Genomic DNA, 22,553 nt, shown 5'->3' on the forward strand with positions numbered 1-22,553 from the left:
CCTGGGAAGGCAGGAGCCCGCAGAGCAGTTCCAGAGGCAGATGGAAACTTGCTGGTTTGTGTGGGGCCTGCAGTGCCGCTGCCAACGCTTCCTCACGCTGCTCGTGGGCTCTGCTGCTGCCCTGCCTGCCCAGGACTGATGCTTGTTTTTCCACTGCCAGCAGAGTTTGCAAATTTCACTTCAAAGCAGTTCCTGATTGCAAAATGAAGTTTGTACAAATGGCTGCCAGTGCAAAACCAAAGCTGCTACGAACGAGAGAGCCCCTGCTCCCCTGGTTTCCTCTCCTGGAGCAGACAGATGATTTCTAGCAGCTTGCTGGGATCATCCAGAAACTTCCTCCGAGTTGGCTTTTAAAAATGCCTGCAATCATACCCCACACACAAGGGCCTCAGGTGCAGGATCTGAAAGATTCAGTAACAGTTTTGGGCGCAGATTAATATAAAATACTTTAACAGTATGAATCATCCCAGAACAAACATTTTGGAGGAAAACACCAGGTCCTGTTAGCCTGGCCTGGAAAATACTACATTACCACTAGAAACATATTCCTCTTTGCAATAATGACATCAGAAGGGCAGCTTACCAGACACTGTTTCTGGTCCACATTAAGAGCTGGAAATGAAGACGGTCTCCAAGCTATTAACAGCTCAGATTGCTCATTGGGAGCAATCTGATGACCAGGGAAATAGCTACTCCCATACTATTTTCTATCCTGGTTTCTGTTTTAGCCTGGTTCCCTGTATTCGTCGGTTCAAACTAACAAACAGTAGCCACCATTTCCATCGGCTCTTCTGGAAGGTGGAATGTAACAGGCCAGCTGGGAAGGAGGGCCAGAGCACCTCAGCCCGCAGTAGCCCCAAGGCCGAAGATGATTCCCAGAGGCCCAAACGTACGGCCCCCGTGTTTGGGCTGGGGCCGCTGTCAATGGACCTGAAGCCAGGAGAGTCTGTGGACATGATGCTGCGAGGCTTCTCCTGCCAACCACAGGTGAGGTCCCCACCACGGGCTGAGCCTGGGGAACCATCAGATCCCCTGGGCTTGTTCCACAGTCCCTTGATATTTGCCATTTAAGACCACACGTTTCTGTGGCAGCACCATTTACTTTCCTTGCTGGTCACCATCAGACCAGCTAAGGCTTTATTGTGATTCCACAGCCACCAAAACCCAGTGTTGATCCCAAAGCAGGGATTGAAGGAAATATTGCTCTTTTGGGGCAAACAGCATTGCATGCTTAGTCAGCAAAGAAGGGCAGAGAAATAAGTTAGGGTTAGTTGGTTAGTTAGTTAGTTAGACTAGGAGCCCAAAAAGAAAGTGAATTAAACAAGTGCCAAGTGGTTTATCTGGGATAAGCAGAGAGTAAAACAAAAGCCATGTGAAGGGAGGGAGTTTCTCACAAGTGCCTTTTGTGGTTATTGGGGTGCAGTGCTACAGACAGTTGAGTGCAGAATAAATAAGCTGCATCACAGGAAGAAAAGCGGGCAGTGACCATAACTCTGAGGCAGGAATAGGGCGCGTGGTGGGTGGTGGGTGCTGAGCCAATGCTGGGCATTTGCTGGATGCCCTGCCACCACCCACTGGTGACAAGTGACTCTTGCATGCAGGTGGTGCAGAATTATGTGAGGTGTGAAGCTGTCATTGAGACAGGCAGCATGATGAAGATAATAGAAACAATCATCACCTGTGAGTTTATTAATCCATCCATAGAAATATCAGCCAGACAGTTCTCTTTCCAGGTGGAGAAGGTAAGTCTCTGGATTGCATCCTGGTATTTAACGGCATGGATGAGGGGGGGTGTGTGCTTGTGTTAAAGCCCCTTTTTACCCTTCCGGAGGCACTTCGTAAAGTGAGGGGAGATGTTTTTAGAGATGAGACTGGTATTTCACGTCCCCAAAGTAAAATTGCAGTTACAGCTGCACTGCCAAGGGGGATCGTGGCCACCTCCAGAGAAATGCCAGTTTCTCTGCTCACGGTAAAGAGAGGTTTCTGAGGATCCTCCAAGGCACAGTGATGTCTGTACACCGATGCTGTAGGAAAGCTGGGAAAAATGGAGATTCCTGTGAATTCCTCAGGCTGACAAGGAAAAACCCATCATCTCCTGTGTCTCTTTGCCTTCTCTGCTGTTGGCATGGATGCTGTATGGTATAGCTATATGGTATAGCTCTGTGCATTTCCCTAAGCCTCACCTGCTTCAAAGCACCCCCAGACACCCTGCAGCTGCAGTGATGATAACACTGAGGCAGAGCAGGTGCCCTTTAGTCTCGGGATCCCAACTCCAGCATCATCCTTCCCTCTCCTGCAAGTTGTCTGAAGAAGAGAAGATGTTTCATTAGTTGGTTTCTGTAGTTTCAGGCCTCTCCTCTGGTTCCTAGGCTTTCACTCAAGTACAGAATCCCTGGAACAGGCAGTTCCGATGTAATTAGAAGCTTTTCAGCTCTCCCTGATTCTGCCTGGGTTCTGCTTGATGCCACACACACAAACTGGTTTATTGCATACTATGGCACAGCACCTTTCATATCAGTACATGCAGAACTAGTTTCCCAAACTCCCTGGTTTCTCTAAACCATTCAGGAAGCCCAGCAGAATGCAGACAAGGAAGGAAGAGCCTAGGCTGATCATAGCTTTGAGACCACAGACACCTTGTCCCTGTAGCAGGGACTGCAGGACGCATCCTGCAGACAAGCTGCTTTATGAGCCAACAAGGTTGTAGGAAATGGCTGTATGTGAGTGAAGATCATCTAGTGCTGCTCTGCCCAATAGAAAAACAAAACTGGAGACAAATGGTCTGGATTCACTTTCTGCTTTAGATCTTGTTCAAGCAGCTGCCTCCTCTCAGGGCCCCATTTCCTCATCTGTACGTGGGAGTGTTTCCCTGTCCCCCGGAGGGTGCTGTAGTTTCTAAACATGAAAAGCATCTGCTACAAAGAAAAATCTCCTGGAAGGGTAGAAACAAATAGAAAGAGTAAATAGAAATGTATGCACTTCTGGGACTGAAAACTGCAAGATGCAGCAGAAGCAGGAGGTCTGTGGCTAGCTGAGGTTGTTTTTTCTTGTCTCCTGTTTGTGTAGAAACCCAGTGATGTCCTGACTCTGCAGTACCAGCCTTTGGCTATAAAGAACACCTGCCGGCTGCCACTCGACCTTATGCTCTACTTGGAGCAGCCGTTTCAGGTCTGCAGTGAGGACCAGCAGTCACTCCCATATGGCCAGGTGAGCAGCCCCGGACTCCTCCAGTGGGGTTTGAAGAGGAGGGATGTGGTGGTGCCTTTCTATTGAGAAGTCCTTGAGTCGAGAGGTTTATTCTGTAGTATCAGCAGTGGGCTGGGCTGAGCTGCATCAGCAGAGCTGCTGAGGGAATCAGAATCCTATCCGAATTGAGAAGATCCACCCTGGCTTTCAGGCACAAGGAGAAGGGAGCAGGCAACTAGGTCTGGGGAAGCCATGCCGTGAAGGTGTCTCCTGGAAAGCATCCCAGCTCTCCAGCAGCCACCCCTTGTATTGCTGCTGAGCACAGAAACGTGAGCCTGAGGGAATCCTGGACTCGAGTGTGGTGCCCGCAGTCAGACCCTTGCTGTAAAGAAATGAACGATGAACTGAGAAGCCCATGCTGGTGTCACACTTGGAGCATTTACTGGTTCATGCTGTCAGACCTTGGGATGTCATCCCACAGGTGACTAATTACTGTTCATCTGCTTGCAGCCTGTGACAGTGGACGTAGGGCAGACCTGTCACCTCTACATCGCATTTGACCCAGCTTATAGACTGGATTTTAACAGCTGGAAAGTAAAAAAGATACTGAAGATAGAAATGGTCAGAGGCCATCCCTATGTGGAGTACATCACCCTTCAGGGAGAAGCCCACTTCCCAAGTCTTCGAATCCAGCCCAGCACCCTGGAATTTGGCTGCATCGTGGATGGCACAAAAAAAGAGCGTTCTCTGGAGATGACCAACTGCAGCTCACTTCCTGTCAAGTACTTCTGGTCACTCCAGGTGGACGACCATGTGAAGAAGTTGAGGTATGTGCACCTTTGCCCTGTCCTTGAAGCTCTTCTTCCTGGTGTCCTGTTAGTACTTTGCAAAGAACGAAGCTGTTTGCCTAGGATCTGACAAACTGCTTCTGCCTTGTCCTTGTGCAAATAACACTGACCGGCTGCGGTCAGGCTGGATGCTCAGGGAATAGGTTTTCCACCAATTTGGTGCTCCTAGTGGTTTCCCCCGGGAAGGAAAGCTGGGGTGAAAGCTGCTTTCTCAGACCTCTGTGGCCTGAGGCACTGTCCACCCTGATGAAGGGCTCCTAGTCCCAGCTGCCACAGTGCTGCTGGAGGCCCTTTTGGCCCCTTGGCTTTGGGGTGGGTCCTCTCTGCAGGAGCTGCTCTCTGCTCCTTGCCTTCTTCTCCTGCATTGTGCTGGAGGATGCCCAGAAAGTCCCAACACCAGAGAAAGAGCTACTTAGCAACTGGGCTGATGCTGAACCTCTTGTTACCTTCCCTTTCCTTCTTTTCTGAGACAACTCCTTTAGTGCCAGGACAAATTCTTTCCCAGGGGTCAGCTTTCAGTGGACACCTTGGATTCCTCACGACCCTCTTTTTGTGACACTTGTTACTCACTTTGACTTTTCCCCACTGCAACATGTCCCTTATAGGTTCTGTACTGCTTGACAGCAGGACTTGTTCATCGCATCATCTCCTATCCCTGCCTCTTACTCCACTACTTTAGAGTGAAAAATGTTGTCTGGGCACCATGGTCCTGGGAAGTTGCCTCAAACCATTCATTAAAACCAAAGACAGTAGAATAGATGATTCGGGATCTCTTGGGGGTTATGATGAGAGAGCCCCTCATGCAGAAATGAAACCCAGCCTTAGATAACAAGCTACAAAACTAAGGACAGCTATTCTTTGGGGAGCAGGCACTGAATGCCTGTCCGGGAATGGAGCATCCAGGTTGTGTTTGACTGTGTGGGAAGCACTTGTATCTCAGCAGGGTGACAGGCAGGCACGGCACAACTTTGTCCCTCACGTGGCATTAGAAACACAAGCAGAGTTACCCTGAGCACCTGCTGCAATTTAAAATGTGCAACGTGACCTGGGTCACCTGGGAGTGTTGGAAAACGTCAACCAACCCCTCCAACACTGTCAGGGAAACATTCCTGATAAATATCTGGTAGAGCTGCAGAATTTCTGGCACTGGGCACTGCGGGGTCTGTGCTGGTTCGTCACTGGCTGGGTCTGCCCCTTGATGCCTCAAATCTCCCCTCTTTTCTTGCCTTCCCTGTCTTTTCCTCTCCCACTGTGCTTTTTGCCTCCCCACAAGGTGTTAATCCCTGTCCTCTGTAGTTCCTCAGTGGCAGCAGTTGCAGCTGCCTGCACCACTGCTACCTCAGTGTCACCCCTGGGCTGCCTTTAGAAGGGACCTGCTCCAGCCTGGATTGGGAAGGGCTGGATCAAACCATTTCTCAGTTCAACGCACCAGCACCCACCCAGGGGCTGCATCCTGAGCAGGAGCCACTGGTGCATGTGTCCCTTCCTCCCACTGCAGATCCCTCTTCATAGTTATGTTCTTTTCCAGACATGAGCTTTGCCCACCTAAACTCAAACCCCGGCCACCACAGGAGAAGCCAGTCTGTTTGGATAAGCTGGGAATTCAGTGGAGGCACTTCAAGATTAGAAAAGCGGAGGAGCCAGCCACAGCCCTGGAAGAATCACGGGATCTTGCCCAATCTTCAGGACCAGAGGTAGATTTTCTTGTACACCTACTGTCTGTGTTGACTCCCCAGCTTGCCACCACCAAGTCCTGCTCGTGCTGACCTCCCTTTTTGCCGTCCTGCTGTCCTGTGCCCTGAGAGCGGGCTGGGCAGCAGGGCCGGTGGCTGGACATGTGGTGTGTGGGAGGGAGAAACAGAGTTTTACTTGGAGAAGCCTGCTCAGATCCTACAGGCCTGTGTTGAGTATGGGATTTTTTTTGCCTTGTTTTCTTCACAATGTAAGATGAGGCTTTTATCTGCATCATGTGACCTCCAGCTTCCCTCCCAGAGCAAGCTGTGATGAGTCCTAATCTTGTACCCTCTTCCCAACCCATCCAGACTACTTCTTTCCACATCCCTGCTTCCACCCGAGACCTGGTATTGCAGTGGTGGCCCTGAAGCTGTCTTACAGAATGAGACTTTGCAAAGTGGCTGTCTCTTCCTCCTAGCACAGAAAATGGCTTCTTTTTCAGGTGCCGCCACATGCTCGTGAGAAGTGTCTCATCCGACCAGGGTTGGGGGGATTCAGGCACTCCGTGGACCTACCGCACATTTCAACCAGAGTGGAGAAGGTAAGAGGGAATCTGTCTCACTCCCACTTTTTCAGTGTGGCAAGCAGGGCTGTAGCTCCCAGTCCCACTGGTGGCCATCAGCATTGCCCACAGCGGGGCCTCACATCCCTCCGGACCCATCGCAAAGTGCTGCTGAAGCAACTGGTTGTTAGAGAGACTGTGCAGGACATGTTGTAGGGCTGCCCAAGGACGCTGTGCAGCACCGATGGAGGGCATTGCTCCCCTTGGACCTCATCAGGTGGTCCATAGGAAATTTTTGCTGTAGCACCTTGAGAAAGCAGCATTCAAATCAGAGAGAGAGGGGGAGAAGCCTCAGGATTGAGATGAGCTGGGCTGGAATCCTTCCCTGAGCTCCAAGAGCTCTCACTCTGAGTTGCCTCCTTTTCTAAAAGCAGTAAGAAATGCTTTTTAAGGGCAAGTTGTGCATCAGAGAGAATTTCTACTGCCAGGACACATCCCAGTTCATTTTAATGTAGTGTATTAATTGATCTGTGAGTATGGGAGAAGATTTTCCCCATGTTCCCTGCACTGGTCAGTGGCATGGATACAAGATGAGGTTAGGGTGATGATTCTGGCTGTGTTTGAGGAATAGACCCCTCTGGCTATAGCTGCACTTTGCTCCAAGAAGCTCTTCTGCATCCATTTCCATGCTCAACACCTCAATCTCTCCTGTCCTCCAACCAGGCTTTCAGTATCCTGCCGGTGTCGGGTGTGCTGCAGCCAGGAGAGACACAGCAGGTCTCCTTCACCTTCTTTGGCCGCCTCAACACCATTGCTGGTGTCAGAGCGCTGTGCCAAGTGGAGGGAGGCCCCACCTACAAGGTGAAGCTGACCGGGGAGGCCTCACGTGTCAGCTACTTGCTGAGCTCCCGGGAGATTGACTGCGGCGCACAGGTACCCCACATGTCCCCTGGCACAGCTCCCTGCCCCGCAACCACGGCCAGCGGGTTCCTCAGTCCAGGCCTCCCTCCCCTTCCCAGCCCCTTTGTTGGCCGGCGGCTTGGAAGTACAACCTTTGAGGGACAAATCTGGCATCCAAGCTGGTTTCAAATGGTCATCTCCAACCCTTGCCAAAATGTTGGGAATGCCTCTTTTTCAGGGTACCTAACACTGCCTCCTGGGGCAGGCAGGGTCCCAGTGGGGATGCTCTGAAGGGCATGTCCCTGAGACATCCCTCAGCTGATTCATTCCTAAAGCCTGACCTCCAAGGAGATGCTCTTGTCTAAAGCTCTTGCTTAATCCACACAATCATCAGGGGAAGAAGCTGGACTTCTGTTACTCTAGTGGCAGAGACTGTCCCAGAATAATCCCCACTTCACTCTTTTTCAGTTGAAAGCCCACAGGTATTTCCAGCTGCTGGCCCTGTCTGTGTTGCCCTGTGTGACCCCCTTGTTGCCTGTGTGTTGCTTGCCAATACTTGCATGCAGGTGCCTGTTGTTCTGGAATGCCTCAGTTCTGTCTCTGTTTCTCCTGGCAGTTGGTGACCCCTGGTTCATTTATTACTGGCCCTCACATGGTTGTTACCACATGTCTGTGCTGCCAGAGCTCCCTGGTCCTGTGCGAGTGCCCTGTGCCTGGGGCTTGCCCAGGTTCCCAAGTGCCCGTATCTCCTCCCTGGTCCCTGCTCCCATGATGTGTCGTTTTCAACCCCAGAAGAGAGGAAGGAAATTCCCAGCCGCAGGCCTGGGTCTGTAACTTCCTGCTCCTGTGCTTTCTCTCCAGATGTTTAATGAAATTCATCACGCCACGGTCACCCTGGAGAACACCTGCAAGATTAAATTCAACTGGGTGCTAAACCCTAGCACTGCAGACCAGGATCTGCCTGGTGTGTTTCTGGTCAAGCCCACCAGAGTAAGTAGCACAAGTGACTCACCCCAGCCCTGGGTCGGGTGGCCCAGGAGAGCGTTAAAGGGAAAAAAGAGGGGGGTGGGGGGGAAGGGGCAAAAAAGTGGGAGGGGAAAACCCCAAACCCAGCCATGGGAGAGAGAAGGGTGTGAGCGATTTCTGCTGGGGGCAGAGAAGGTCAGACAAGTGCTGTCCTGATAGACTCCCCCACGGCCTTGGCTGGCGGGTGGCTCTGCTGTCTCACGGCAGACAGCGGCGGAAGGCACAAGTGTGTTGGTCACTGTCCCGTCCCGCTGTAAGGGGAGTAGAGGAGAATTCTTTTTGATAGATTTCTCGGGCGAAAATAAGGCACAAACGCAGCAAGTATTACATCTGGAAATTGGTAAAGAAAGGGTACGGTCCCGACCAAAAGGGGATAGAAAAGAGAGCAGAGAGAGAAAATGGAAAACAGAGTGACAGAAGCCAGGGACAGAGCGGTACCGCTGGAAGCCTGGGGCGCTGTGTCGGCGTCCTGCTCGGCGGCTGGAGCAGGAGCCCGTGTGCGGCCAGCGCCCCGAGCGTGCTGCCGCGGCGGGCTGGGCGCGCTCCGCGCCCGCGGCAGGCGCGGCGGTCCCGCGGGCTGCGGCGTCCGGGCTCCGCAGCTGCGGCTGGGCACGGCCGGCGCGGCGGCTGCTCCCGCGGGGCAACGGCGGAGCGCTGCGGGGCCGTGGCCGGCGGGGAAGCGGCGACAGCGGGGTAGGCAGGCGGGGAAGGAGCGGCTCTGCAGGGAGCCGGGCCCTCCAGGTGCTCCCGGCACGACCACAACCAAAAATGGCGGGGGGAAAACTGTCAGCGTTAACTGCTTTGATATGCTAAGATTCCTCCCATAACTCATCACAGTCTTTTAGGAAGACACTTGGTCAGATGGGCAAAATTTTCCCGGTCTGCCCTCCTCCAAGGGAGAGGTCGCTTGCAGCCCCCCGGAGACGGAGCCTGACTGCATTTTCTCCTTGCAACCTCCTTCACGCGTGGGATGTGTTAAGGCTCCCAGCACGTCTACAGCCCCTATAGAAATTTTTACCCCATGTCAGAAAACGGATTTACAACATATGTTGAGGCATAAATTAAAATTAAATCGGTTCCTCACAGTCACTCTGGGGACCCCGACGGCTGAGATCTCAGGCTGCTGGCACTGGAGCGTTTCTGAGGGTCGCCTTACCCAGGCTGTGTGATCACCCAGGACATTGTCCTTGGCCCTGCCTTCCCACTGCCAGTGCCGAGCACCATTTATATATCCCTTACGTAGGCGTGCTGGTCCCTGCCTCCTGCAGCTTTGTGCTGTGCAGAGGCTTTGTGGGGCAGTGAGGGGGCCGGGGAGCAGCGGGGCTGGAGGAGCAATGAGAAAAATTTGCAGCGTCATCCCACCATTTGTCCAAGCTTCTCAGGCCTGCCTGGGTGTCTCTGAGCCAAAGCAGCACTCCTGCCTTTGTCCCTCCTTGCAGTGGAAAGAGGGAGCCAATTGGCTTTCCCATTTCTTCATGCCTGCCCTACAAGGGATGAGAGGAGCTGCTGGCCCTGCTGAGTGCGGGGAACTTCTCTTCCACAGCAGCAGCAAAAAAGCCTTTTATTGTTGAGGCATGCTCTTGCTGGCAGAGGGCGAACCCCATTAGCAGCAGAGCTGAGCTCACATCACATCAGGCTGTGCTGCGGCTGCAGGCAGATGAGCTCTTGGGAGGACACACTGCACCCCAGGGTCAGTGGCTCGATCTTTTGGTAGGAGGTGTGAGAAGCAAAGCCCACTCCTCAGTTAAAATTTCAAGAAAATTTAATAAGAGACAATAGGGGACAGAGTCAATGAAGCAGAAGTAACAGCGCTGTCTGCTTAGCCGCATTAGCTGCAGCCAGAGGAACACACCAGTCTACACAACAACACCCCTTGCATACCCTGGGTATTGCATCAGCCCAATACATATTTACAAACAGTTCTGTATATTCAAAGGTTTTAACAGAGTTCCTCCTCTGTCCGGCCTTTTTGGAGCATGTGCAGTTGTCCTAGTCCTGGTTATTTGTTACTTATTGACATGTTCAACAGGTATCCATTCCTTCACTGGTTAAAGGTTAATATTAGAACAACTCCTCATCAACATTGGCATCACAACAAAACATCTGCCTTAAAAGAACTCTAAACTTCAGCAAAACTTCTTTTAAAAACTTTTGTAAGTCAACATTATAAAACGCATAGTATTCACTCTAACAGTTGCAAAAGCCAACACCGTAATATATTTATCACAAAGGTGATGTGGTTTGATGGTTTCTTTTAGATGAGAACCTGTCTTCTCAGCCTGTCTATCCCCTGAACCATTCCCCGTCAAACTTATGCATTCCCTCCCTTTTCTACTGTCGCTGCAGGGTTCTGTTGCACCTGGCAAGAAGCAAGTGCTGAATTTATCTTACATGCCAGGATTACCAGGAGCCTTCAGCAGGACTTACCAGCTCAAAGTGGGTGACCTGGAGCCAGAATATATCTGTTTGAAAGGAGAAGCGTCCTTTCCCATGTTAACTGTGAACCTACCCTGGAACATCAAAGGTGGGCACTTCCTGTCTGCCCCCAGGAGGGGCCCCTCTGGTTTTGTTCCCTACCATATGCCCACGGGGCTGCTCGTGCCCACCTCCAGCAAGCCTGGAGGGTTGCAGGACTCCCAGACCAACTCAAGCTCTCTGGTTGCTTCATGAGTCTTGAGCAAGGATCCTGTGTGGGCTCTGTCCCAGGAACCATCCTGCAGAGCTTGCCAGCACATCTGGCAGGGTTCTGAAGGGTGATGGCTAGACTGAAAGGCTTGGGAAAGCTCTAAGAGAGGCTGGCAGGGCTTCTGGCAGGGTTGGATTTGTGTGACATTGCAGGGGATGAGATGCTTCTCTCTGGGGAGGAAGATGGGTGGGAGCAAACATGAGGATTCAGAGAAGAGCAGCAGCATCCTCTTTCCATAGATGGCTTGAGGGATTTCTTTCTGGAAGTGTTGGGAGGCAGGGACTTCCCAACTTAAATGGGATGGGCCCTTTGCTCACACTTCTCTTTGTGGATGTTTTCTTCCTTCAGGAAATGAAAAGTTTAAGAAGGCATTGGAATGGCTTGAAAAACTCCAACAACAGCGCAGTCAGAAGAATAAATCAGTTCTTGGGAAGAAGACTCCGACCTCGAAGACTGAGACCTCAAAGACTCGGAATCAGAAGACTCAGAACCGGAATCCCAGCTTGCTTGGCTCTGGCAATATAGTAAGAACAGCTGCACCCCCATTTGGCACATGCCACCCTCTCCATGTCACCTGAGCCCCTTGCAGCCCACAGCAGCTTCCTGGTGCCCTGATGGCACTTGGGACCTCCCTGCCCACTTGCGGCCACATGTCACCTCAGCATTACCCCTAGGGCTGCCACTCTGGTCATGGTCTCCTCTGGGGCTGCACCAGCTTCCTGGCTACCCCAGGGAGAGATCCCGAAGGCCATGCTCGAGGTATGGAGTTGATGGTGCTTTGAAGGAGATGCAGGTCACTGCTGGGGAGTTTGTTGGTCCCAACCCAAGCCCTGTCAGATTTACAGACCTTAATAGGAGCTGCCTGACTGTGCCCTGGGACTGTGCTGGCCGTGCTCGTCTTGCTCATCTTGCACCAGCTTGGTCCCAGTTCCCTTTCAAGACTGCTTTTGTCCAAATACTTGATACTAGCTGCCTTGATACTAGCTGGGGGCAGGCAAGTATCTGGAGCTCTGGAAGGTTCCTGGCTTGTCTGCCCGGCCAGATCAGCTTTGCCAGCAGTGGCTGGGCAGGCAAAGGTGCTGGAATGACTTCCCTGGAGATGAGGGCCTGGCTAAGAGCAGGAGGTGTCACGGACACTGAGCAGCCAGGCAGGAGGACCCCACAGCCCCCCTCAACAGGAGCAGGGTGGGATCCTTTCTCAGGTGCAAGCTGGGCCTTTGCTAACCAGCCACTGTCTTTCCTTTCTTCAGCCAGCTGCTCAGCTGCAGAAAACAATGGTGAGCATGGTGATAGAGAAGGCTGCTTTGGACCTGCAGAGGAAGCTCCCATCCCATCTCCCGAAGAGCACGTTTCCTGACAGCCAGCTGTTCCAGAGTCTTGTCAAGTGAGTAGGGCATCCCATCCCCATCTCCAGGTGCCCCATGGGGAGCACCCAGCAATGTCCCCTTCTCCTGAGAGCTCCTTGTGTCTGCAGAACTGGGGAATAGCCGGGGACTTCAGAAAGGGTCTGGTCCCGGTGGCTGACAGGCTACATGTGGGCAGAGGGGTGTCCTCCCTTCCCCAGCACCACGCTGAGCTTTGGACTGCTCAGCTCCCCACAGGTGTGGGGTTCTGTCCCTACAGCTGAGGGAACCCAGCGCAGACCTTCAAGCCCTTCCAGGCAGCATAAATTCTGTCCCTGCTGACTAGCTCTAAAAGAGACAACTCCCAGCTGATGTCTTGGTTCCAACTAACAGAGCACACTAAAAAAAAGGAGAAGGGAACGGCACATTTAAAGCAAACTCTTTAAAACCTAAAGTCAGATGGCTTGAATCTTCGTGGGGTGGCAGGGCTTGTCTAGATAACTTGGTCTGTTCCTTTGCACCATCATGCTGCAGCACAAGCACAGGAGGCTTCCAGTCATGAAGAAGATGCTCTGCAGGACAGATCATGTGATCTGGTTGCAGAGCAATGAAGATTTCCTGTGCAGGCAAATCTTACTCCTAGGCCCCAAAGCAATTTCAGGCTCAGCCTGAAATACAGCCTGTACACGAGGCTAAGCAGTTTCATTGAGACCAGTGGAGGCCCAGTGTACTCACCTCTACTGGCTTTTCATGGCAGAGGAGCTGCGACCAGTGTCCATTTTAAACTAATTTTATTTTCAGCTACCATTGGTAGCTGATAAAACCTAGGACCTGCAGTCCTCCTGATTTCCCAAAGTCATTGCCAGGTGGTCAGGCCATGGGTTTCATGGGCTTGAGCTGAATTTTTACAGCAGTGAATAAAGAAATAGCCACTTTATTTGTATCCTGCATCCACTTGGACATGCAGCCGGGCTGTGGTTTAAGAACTGTCCTTACTCCTTCTTCCAGCATTGAGCTGCCTGAATATGTCCTGGACATGGGCTCGGTCCTTCAGGGCTTCTGTGAGAGACGCACTCTGGAGATCACCAACCCTGGGCAGATGTTTGTGTTCTTCCAGATGGATGTGTCTGTCCTGCAGGACACAGGTAAGCAGTGCTGGAGACACTTCCTGTGGGCTTGAAGGAGGTGTCTCAGACAGATTAACTGGAGCCACTGAACTTGGGGAGGTTTTTGAGCTTTTTCTTCTCAGTGGCTGTGCTGGAAGCTTCAGAGTCTGAATTCTCCTGGCCAGCCATGCCCAGGGACCTGGCCTGCCTGTGACTGCCCTAAGGCTTCAGTGCAGGGGCCAGATGGGCTCATTACCCCGGTCACCTCTCAGCATCTTCTGCCCTTGACTCCCAAAATCAAGTTTCTTTGGGCACTCTGTGGGCTTGTTCTGTGAACCAGTGAGGTCTGCTGTGTTTTGGAAGTGCTTTGTTTGGAGTTCACACTGTCACGGCACTTGTGTTAAGCCTTTATTGAGGAAACGGCCTGTGAGATCCTCTGGTGGATGAAAAGAGGCTTCCAAAAGAAGGCTTGAGGCAAGGCTGTGCTTCCATCACATAGTGGCTCGCTGTGTCTGAGGGGTGTTGACAGGTGCCCTCTTTAAGTTTCTGTGCAGGTCACAGCACAGCAGGGGGTTTTTCCCAGACCTCTCAGCCCGGACACCTATGAGGCCTTAATGTGCTTATGACACATTTCATGTTTCTTGTGTATCTCAGCTGCTTTGTTTTCATCTCTTCAAGGTTTCAGTGTGTTTCTAGACCAAATGGAGGGCCTGGCCCCCACCTCCACCATGACGTTTGAAGTGTTCTTTGAGAGTGCTTGCTGCCCACAGGGTGACGTGGATGTGCTGCTGCCCATCAAGGTACCACAGCTCTTGGGGCAGGCAGCAGGCTGGGCACAGCAGCAGCTGTCACCTGCACCCTCCGCTGAATTCTCTGTCCTTCTCCAGGTAGCAAAAGGCCCCACGTCTCACATCCGCCTCCGTGCCGCTGTGATTGAAGCATCTCTCAGCCTCTCAAAGAACACACTGCAGTTCTCGGATACCGTCGTTGGGCAGTGCCAGACTGAGACAGTCCGGCTCTACAACTGGTACCAAGTCCCCTGCAGTTGGTACATTACTGCTGTCAAGCCTGTTAGGAAGGTAAAACACAGGCAACATTGAACACATAACTTCTTGGTTGGGTTTTCTTGTCTCGTGCCCTTTCTGCTTCCGTGGCCTGAGCACTTGGGTCTACAGCGTGTTTGAGGAAGCTTCTGAGGGTCAGATCAAGGCTGGTTTGCCTGGACCTGTTCCATTAGCTGATACTTTGCTTTTCTACCATCTTCACCCATTCCTCCTCCTCTGAGGACTGTAGTTCCCTCTCTGCCTGCCCTGTCTACAGGTTTTCCCTCCAGCTCTAGGCTATGGGGGCCACACTTGTTTTGGCTGTGGGTGCTCTCAGCACCGTATGGGTGTCTCAGAGCACTGCAGGAACTGAGGCTCTGTCCTCGCAGACCCAGGAGACCTCACACGATTGATTTTTGTGCCCAGAGCAATCAACGCAAATGCAGGACACCAGCCCTACATCAGAAGAAGCAGGCACTGGAGGATGAGCCCTGTCCCTTTGAAGTGATGCCCTCTGAAGGAACCCTTGATGCAGGAAGCTGGCAAGACTTGAAAATCCAGTTTACACCCAAGAAGGAGGTGAGATTGGCAGGTGTCAGCCCAGGAGGCCGAAAGGAGGGCCTGGTGCCGAGAGTGTGCTCTGAGCTCTGCCTTGACAGGGAGCTTTCTGCAAGCCCCGTACTCAGCGTGGCTCAGTTCACCCCACAGAGCATTGCCGTGAGATGTGCTTTGAAATGGCCACAGGGAGCTTGCACAGAGAGCATCGGGGCTCTGTGGCTGCCTCTCGGCACACGGGAGGGATGTGCCCAACTCCCCTCAGCCTCCCCCTTGCCTGGCTGTATTTGCAGCTGTGACACTCGGTGCAGAGCAGCTGCACACTCGCAGAGGATAATCCTGGAATGGTCAGTCTAGGCTCACCCTGCTGCAGAATTGACACACAAAACAGCCACCAGACACCTTCCTGGGCACAGCAGGACAGTCACCTGTAGTGCTGTGCTGCCAGCAGTCCCTGGGGCTCTGGCCTGCCTGCACATTCCCGTGCAGCTGGGGATTCAATTTAAAGGATGGAGCATTCCCAAAAGTAGTTTGCCTGTGGCCGCTGGGCCTTGGAAATTGACAGTGTGTACCACTATGGACACAAGTGCTGCTGTGCCTGCAGACAGTCCCAGGGACCTTTTAATTGCTCGACAGACATAACCGTCTTGTGTCTGGCTTTGACCAGAGCCAGACACTAAGCAGAGAAGATGACCCTTATGTCTAGCCAGTGAGAGCTCATTTGCCTCTCTCCTGGAGCTGGCGTTTGCCTGATGCAGCAGTGCCAGGACTGTGTCTGGACACTGTAACCCCGAGGGCCCTTCTCATGAGCACTGCGCTCCTGCATGGCTAGGTGAAAACATCTGACAGTCCATTGTAGATCCATCTGATGCCCAAATACCCAGTTACAGTGCACACTAGGATTCCTCCCAGTTACTCAGCCCCAGACTACTACAGACGCTGTAGTCCCTGGCATAAGTAAATACCTGGTTTCCATTCACCTTGGAGGGACTGGTAACACCCTGACCATGGGGCAAGTGGTGTATTTGGGGTCCTGTCACCTGGGACTTCATGGATGAGTTTTCTTCACTTTTCTCTTTTCAGAAGTCTTACAAGAACGAGCTGAAACTTAACATTCGTGAGAGCAGCAATCACTTAAAGCTGCACCTCTCAGGACAAGGTCTGGAGCCACAGCTGGAGTTCAGCCCCCCAGCACTAGAGATGGGATGGGTGCTGGTGGACAGCGATGGGGTGGAGGCCACAGTGGTGGTGAAGAACCCATGCAACTTCCCCATTGAGTTTTACTCCCTGGATTTTGATGAGCAGTACCTTGAGGAGGAGAAGGTGAGAAGGCAGGTCTGGTCCCCATGTACATGCTGCCCAAGCTTCACAGCACTCCAGCATTCCCAGGCTTGTGCCAGGGAGATGGAGGCAATCCCCAGAGAAAGCCAGCTCTGCTGACATGCTGTGGGAGGACTTCAATAGTTTGTGTTGTTGGGAGTAAGGGAGGAGACAGAAAATGGGTTTGTTGAGCGTGTGTGATGAAAGGCCAGAGAAGGAATCTTACGGATGGTTTCTCTTCCCTGCGCACACAGGTCCTGCGGATGGCAGTGGGGTCTCGGTACCAGAAAAAGTTTTTAATGCCTCCCCGTGCCGTGGGTGAGACGCTGCCCCCAGAGCTGCTGGACTACTATGAGGCGCAGAAGAGGCTGAAGGCTCAACAGGGAAAAGTCAAGGCCATGGCAGAGGCTGAGGCTGAGGCCATGGTCAAGGCAGAACCAGGTCAGAAAAACAGTGAGGGTTTGGCAGTGTCTGTTTTGACTGTGGTCACAGCCCACACACCCTGAACTCCGTCACCTTGTTCTCCAGGGAAAGCCCATGCTTTTAGCAGCTGCCTGTTCCCCAGCTTGGAGAAGGAGCTCTTGGGTGAAGGACTGTGTCATCCTCTACCAGCCCTGAGTGTAGCCAAAGCAAGCTCCTGTCTGCCTGCCATAGACTGGGGAAATAATCAGGATATTCCCTCGTGTCCCTTAGCCACAAAGACTAGGATTCGATGAGTTTTTCAGCCAGTAGGACCGGGTCTAATGGTCCTGACTCCTTAATTTTATTTGCACCTTCCTAGCAACAGAAGAATAAGCTCATGTTGCTTTCACCAAGTCTCCTTTCCTGGGATCTGAGGAGATGGGGAGGATGATGAGGGTCAAAGATAGGCAGGAGGTCTCGGGTTTCCTTTTCTTTTCCCGAGATTTCAGGTGGTGGTTCGAGTGAGCCTTTTTTGCCTTCTGAAGGCCCCGAGCCAGACACGAGAAAAAAGTGGAGTCTTCAAGGTCTTGTTTTTTTTGGTTTCTCGCGTTGTTTATTGTTTTCTTATTTTACAATTTTCTCTGTGCCCGGCCGAGATGTTCACAGCTGCTCGGACACAGGATGACTCCCCCCATGATGGGAGGTCGCTGCCTTTTATACAGATAACTACACATATCTTATTTACAATTATGTGCCAATGCCTATTACCTATACTAAAGGGCTCAACTCTACTCTGACCCAATCTCCTTTAACTACTTTGTGCCATTGTCACCAGAAGATGGAGGCCAGGGGAGAAGAAGGAAGAACTCAGGGCAACACCCTAAATCCTCCATCTTGTTCCCCATGCACCTACATACTAAGAATCCCAAAACTACAAAATTTTCCACCCTGTGACACACTACACTACTGTCTGTCACATCTTTGTGACTTGTAATTCTTCTCTCAGTCTTAGAAGCTTTTTTCCATGGGCTGAAGTCAAAGACTCTGTCCTCCTGGGCTCTGTGCCAGGGTCTACAACCCCCCTGTACAGATTCCAGACCCCCCTGTACAGATCTCAAACCCTCTTGCTCGGGTCCCAGACCTCTCCGCTGAGGTCTGTGACCTGCCAGGGTGCCCAAAGGAATGCCCTGGACTCCAACAGAAGGCTGACCTTTCCCCCCATTTTTCACTGCAGCACGTCACAGGGCTGTCCCATTCTGTCCTGAGGCCTTGGTGAAAGCGACTCAGAATCCTATCTCTCAAGCTGTCTTGCGCCACCTGGGCACTGACCCATCTTCAGAGAGTTGTGGAGCACAACAGGCCAAAGGGATTGTCGTCATCCTCCATGGGCCACCCCGGGCAGGTATGTGAGCTGCAGCCCTGGGCTGCAGGGAGAGGGGCAAGCAGGAGAAATACATCCTGGTGGACCTTGGTGCTTAAGGCAAAGACCTCAGCTGAACAGGAGGTGGAGATGATCCTCCTGGCTCTAGAATTCAGAGCTGGTAACCATGCTCCAGCTGCCTCCCTCATGGCCTCCCCTGGAGGGACACTTGATTTCCCCCTGTTCTTTTAACTTTGAAATCTTGTTTGAGATTTTTCCAGGGCCTGTCCCTGTAATGCCTCATGTGCACGTGTCACCAAGCAGTCCTCCTCTCTCTCTCAGGAAAGACAGAGATAGCGGCGGCCCTGTGTCACCATTACGACGCTGCTCCCTTGTCCATTGACACCGTGGTGAAAGAGGCCATTGCCAATGATGGCAGCCAGGCAGGGCTCCGTGCCCGGGAGCTTTGCACCGAGGCTGCCATGGAGCTGGAAAGCAAAAACAAAGGTAATGCTGGTGAGGAGAAATGCCAGACCCAGAGCCAGTGCTTGAGAAATCCACCAGGACTGTCCACTTCTGCTCACTCAGAGCAGCAGTTTTTCAGTCCTTGGGTCTCTTAGGGAACATGGGTGAAGTGCATCTCTGAATGGTCTAAAAAAAAAAAGAAATCAGTTTTAAGGGCTCAGTCAGAGGTCCTTTTATATCCCCCTTTGCTGCCATGCTTGGCACATGTGTTCATTTCTCTAAGGGTGGTGAAGCACGCCTGTCCCTTTCCCAAATATTTTATATTTCCTCAAAACTGAATTGAGCTTGCTTCTTATGGGCAGCAGGCAGAACTGCTGCCCACTTTACCACCTTGAGCCTTGTGAGGTGGCTCATTAAGCACAAGAGGACTGACTGTGAGTGTAACCTTGAAAACAAGAGGAAGAGAGGGAAAGGACAGCCTCCCAGAGGAATTTCCAATGAGAGGCATGCATGAGAAAAGATGAGCTCTTTTCTCCCGAGATTTACCTATGTCCACTGTCAGGTTGCACAGCTCGTGTACGTTGGGCTGTTCTCCACGTGAGACTGGAGATTTTTATGAAACTTACTGGGCAGTTGGTACCCTGAGCTCTGCAGGGTGAGGCCAGACCTGCCTCAGTGCAGGGGGAAGTTTGGCATTGCTCACTTTTGAACCTGGCTGGGTTGGGAGCTGGTGGAAGGAAGAAGAGTCTGTGTCCCAGCAGGGTTTTCCCACAAGGAGCATTTAGCTTCAGCAGAGACGGGTGGTACAAGTGGGGCAGGGCTGCAGGTCTCCACATGAAAATGCAGGATGGGTGCAGTGTATGGAAACAATGGTCCTAGAAGACAAATGCTTGGCTTGGTCCATAGGAGAGCTCCTGTGCAAGCAGCGTCACCTGCATGCACAGTTGTCAGGAGGGACATACTGCTGGCTTTAAAATCAAGTATGGGATAGCGTGCTGGTAAGAGAAGCAGGGAAGGAGCTGCTTCTGAGTGTTGCCAGTGCCCAGCAGACTGGGGAAAAGTGCCATGTTCCTTCCTGGGCCGAAGGCTGTGCCCATTGTGGTGACAGGTGCCTACTTGCTTTTCAAAGCCCCCCTGAACCATCTGTCCCCTATGCAGGTGAAAAGCCTCAGCTCATTGCTCAGACCAAGAATAAACAAGCCTCTGGGGAAAAAATCAACAAGAATGCCGAAGGCAAGAGCCATCCAGCACAAAAGAAGAAGGAGCCAGCCAGCAAACCCGAGGTAAACATGATCTGCCTGGGTTGATGCCTGGGACCTTTGCACTATCTGTGACATGGGCAGGGGCTGCTTTCGGTGGAGGCTCTGTGCCAGCCAGGGCCTGGTATGTGGGTCCATAGTGCCAAGCCCAGCTGGCGGGCTGGGCATGCCTTGGGCTGGGAATGTGCTCTGGCAGACAGCTCCACTGGTTCTCAGTGGTTTGCTGCCGAAGTGCGGCCCTGGCTAGTGTGGCTGCAGGCAGTGAGCAAAGTGCTGCGAGTCTGCACCAGAGGCTTGCAAGCTTGGGTCTCTGCTGGCCAGGAGGTGGGCCCTCCAGGACCATCCCCTGGAGCCCCCAGCCTGCACTGCAGGGTTGTTCTAGTCCCCACTAGTGAGGAACCCCAGCTCCAAGCCCAGCAGTGGGAGTTGTTCAAGGCTTTCCACTGCGGTGTATTTTCCTTACAATGGTCCACGTTACAGTTGACAGTTTCCACTGCTCCTGCACCGCAGCAGCTGAACATCACCAGCAGTTGTGGGGAAGAGCTGAACTGCCTGAGCTGTGTGCTGCCCGAGGACCTGCTGGTGGAGATCCTCTGTGAGAGGCTGAAGGTATGTGGGGTGGGGAAAAGGAGACATTCCTGCTCTGGAGAACAGGCAGTGAGGTACAACTCGGAGAGGAGGAGGAGGAGGTCTGTACATGTTCTTGGAGGATCCTGGCCTGTGTGCAGGGAACCTTGGGGGAAGCTGCAGATGCCCTTAGTTGGCAGAGTCTAAGGACACACCCAAGCTGCTCTTAGCTAATGCACCCGGAGCAAGGACAGCTGGTGCCCTGTGACATCTGGGTTTACTGTCCAGCTGTGAGCCCCCTGTGTGCAATGGCTGACTTACTCTTCCCTTTATTTGCAGCACAAAGACTGCTACAAGGGAGTGGTCTTTGATGGCTTGGAAAGCCTCTTTGCAAGCAGCCTGGAATCTTCTCTGCTCTGTGTACTCAGAGCTGTCAAGAATCGCCGTTATATCTTCGTGGTGAATATGCATCAGGATTATGCTTCTTGGAAAGCCAAAAAAGAAGCTGAAAGACAGAAGGAAGGTGAGATATGTCTGTCCCTCTCAAATCTTCTCTCTCAAGCCCTCAAACTTATCTCTGTGTGTCTCGGTTTGCAGCAGAGCTTGTAAGAAATGTTTTTATTCATCTTTCCACCTTCAGCCTCAGTGTAACCAGCACTCATCTCAGAGTTGCAGGAGACTGGAGGCTTTAAGACACCTTAATCTCTTAACATTAAAGCTTGGGCACAAGTTCAAGCTGTTGTGGCTCAGTGACAAATGACTGTCCTCAGCCTTGGTGCACTTAAGCCAGGCAAAGCACAGGAACTCACTGCCTGGCCATAGTTTGGGGGATTGCCTGAATTTTGGAGCAGGGATATGAGCTCCCCGATATCTCCTGGTATGATAGGCTGGGTTGGGAAAAGCTGTGAGTCCTTGCAGCTGACCCAAAGCACCCAGCTGTGCTTGCTGTCACTCATGATTTCTCCTCTGGTTTGTGCTAAAGAACTGCAGCGGGAAGAAGCTCGTCAGAGGAACAGAAGAATGGATGAGGAAGAGTATGGTGCCCTCCCTAAGGAGGAGAAAGCTGCAGTGGATAAAATAATTCTGGAAAGGAACCATATGTGGAGGGAGAGGTGAGTAAGCCTTCCATGGGTTCCTGCTCAGGGTAGTGTTCCCGGAGGCTTTCCCTGCTCCAAGGACTTTGAGCTCAGACATGTTTGATAGCAAAGGCCAGAAGCAACACAGGGATGGCCACTCTTAGCTCCCTGGCTCCCAAGGGAGGAAGGACCTTCTTCTGTTGAGATAGAACATCTTCTTCTCCATGGTGAGCCCTCCCAGCTTAGATGCTGCCTGCAGGGAGCTGGGCTCTGGGCTTGCCTTGGCACTGCCTGTAGAAGTGTCTTTAAGTCCATGATGTTGATTCACACCTTCTTCATCATCTCCCTTCTTTACCAAAACAGTGGGATTGTGATATGGGCAGGTGGGGGGCACAGACAAACCCTTGGTTTGGGTCCTGGTGCTGCCACAGATGAAGTCCTTGCAATGCTGATCTGCCAGGCTTCTCCTTATGTTGGGACACCACCCATGAAAGCTCGTGTCCTTTAGGCACCCCTTCAGCTGCAGCAGGAGACAAGCACAGGAGAAGCTCAAAGAAGGCAGCCCAGCTCAGGACACATAGGGAGAGTGTGGAGCTGGGAGAGGAGGCTGCTTACTGTAGCCTGTGTATCAGGACTTCTTTAAGCCCAGGCTGAAGCTGGTTTCATGGGGAGGAGACGGACGAGGCTGCTTCAAATCGTTTCCATGGCAGAGAACACCAGTTTGCCTTGGTCACATTTGGGTTCCAGCTGGAAATCTGGCTGACAAGAGCCTGTCAGGGCAGGAGTTCCTACAGCCTTTGCTTTCTGACTGATAGGATTATTCTCATTAAGGAGCAGGCTGTGCCCAGGGATAAGGGTGCTAAATGAGTCGAGTAAGAATTGTAGGAGGGATAAGCAGATGTTGTTAGCAGTTTGTGATCTGGTTTAAACTGGGAAAACAAGAGACAAAGGGCGTTTTCAGGCATCAGTGCAGAGAGCTGGTGGATCAGCCTTTGGCAGTGGGCTGGAGGTGTTTGGATGTGGCTTAAGAGGGAGGTTGCACAGTTGAGACCTTATGATGGCAAGGCTTAGGTTCGGCTGGTCCTGGAGGTCCCCTTCCACTATTCCCCTCACTTGGGACGTTCCAAGCCTCTGTGGGTTGGGGAAAACTCACAGAAATGCTCTCACGGTTCTGC

At 52.2% G+C, this 22,553-nt stretch overlaps 1 protein-coding gene across 1 annotated transcript in view; it reads left to right on the plus strand.

Moving 5' to 3' along the window:
• Positions 1–22,553, plus strand: part of LOC136296054 (hydrocephalus-inducing protein homolog) — a 66,289-nt gene that overhangs the window by 24,205 nt on the left and 19,531 nt on the right. The window contains 23 exon segments of the mRNA XM_066194872.1: positions 729–987; positions 1,602–1,742; positions 3,067–3,207; positions 3,697–4,013; positions 5,563–5,728; positions 6,211–6,309; positions 6,994–7,203; positions 8,032–8,160; positions 10,543–10,720; positions 11,231–11,406; positions 12,133–12,266; positions 13,234–13,370; positions 14,010–14,131; positions 14,219–14,410; positions 14,801–14,953; positions 16,013–16,252; positions 16,504–16,690; positions 17,886–18,053; positions 18,354–18,527; positions 19,635–19,755; positions 20,197–20,344; positions 20,642–20,825; positions 21,285–21,414. Coding sequence (XP_066050969.1) covers positions 729–987; positions 1,602–1,742; positions 3,067–3,207; positions 3,697–4,013; positions 5,563–5,728; positions 6,211–6,309; positions 6,994–7,203; positions 8,032–8,160; positions 10,543–10,720; positions 11,231–11,406; positions 12,133–12,266; positions 13,234–13,370; positions 14,010–14,131; positions 14,219–14,410; positions 14,801–14,953; positions 16,013–16,252; positions 16,504–16,690; positions 17,886–18,053; positions 18,354–18,527; positions 19,635–19,755; positions 20,197–20,344; positions 20,642–20,825; positions 21,285–21,414 — 3,906 coding nt within the window.

The sequence above is a fragment of the Chamaea fasciata genome, unplaced genomic scaffold (assembly GCF_029207755.1).
Source record: "Chamaea fasciata isolate MVZ Bird 193981 ecotype frontalis unplaced genomic scaffold, bChaFas1.0.hap1 SCAF_12, whole genome shotgun sequence".
NCBI classification, from domain to species: Eukaryota; Metazoa; Chordata; class Aves; order Passeriformes; family Sylviidae; genus Chamaea; species Chamaea fasciata.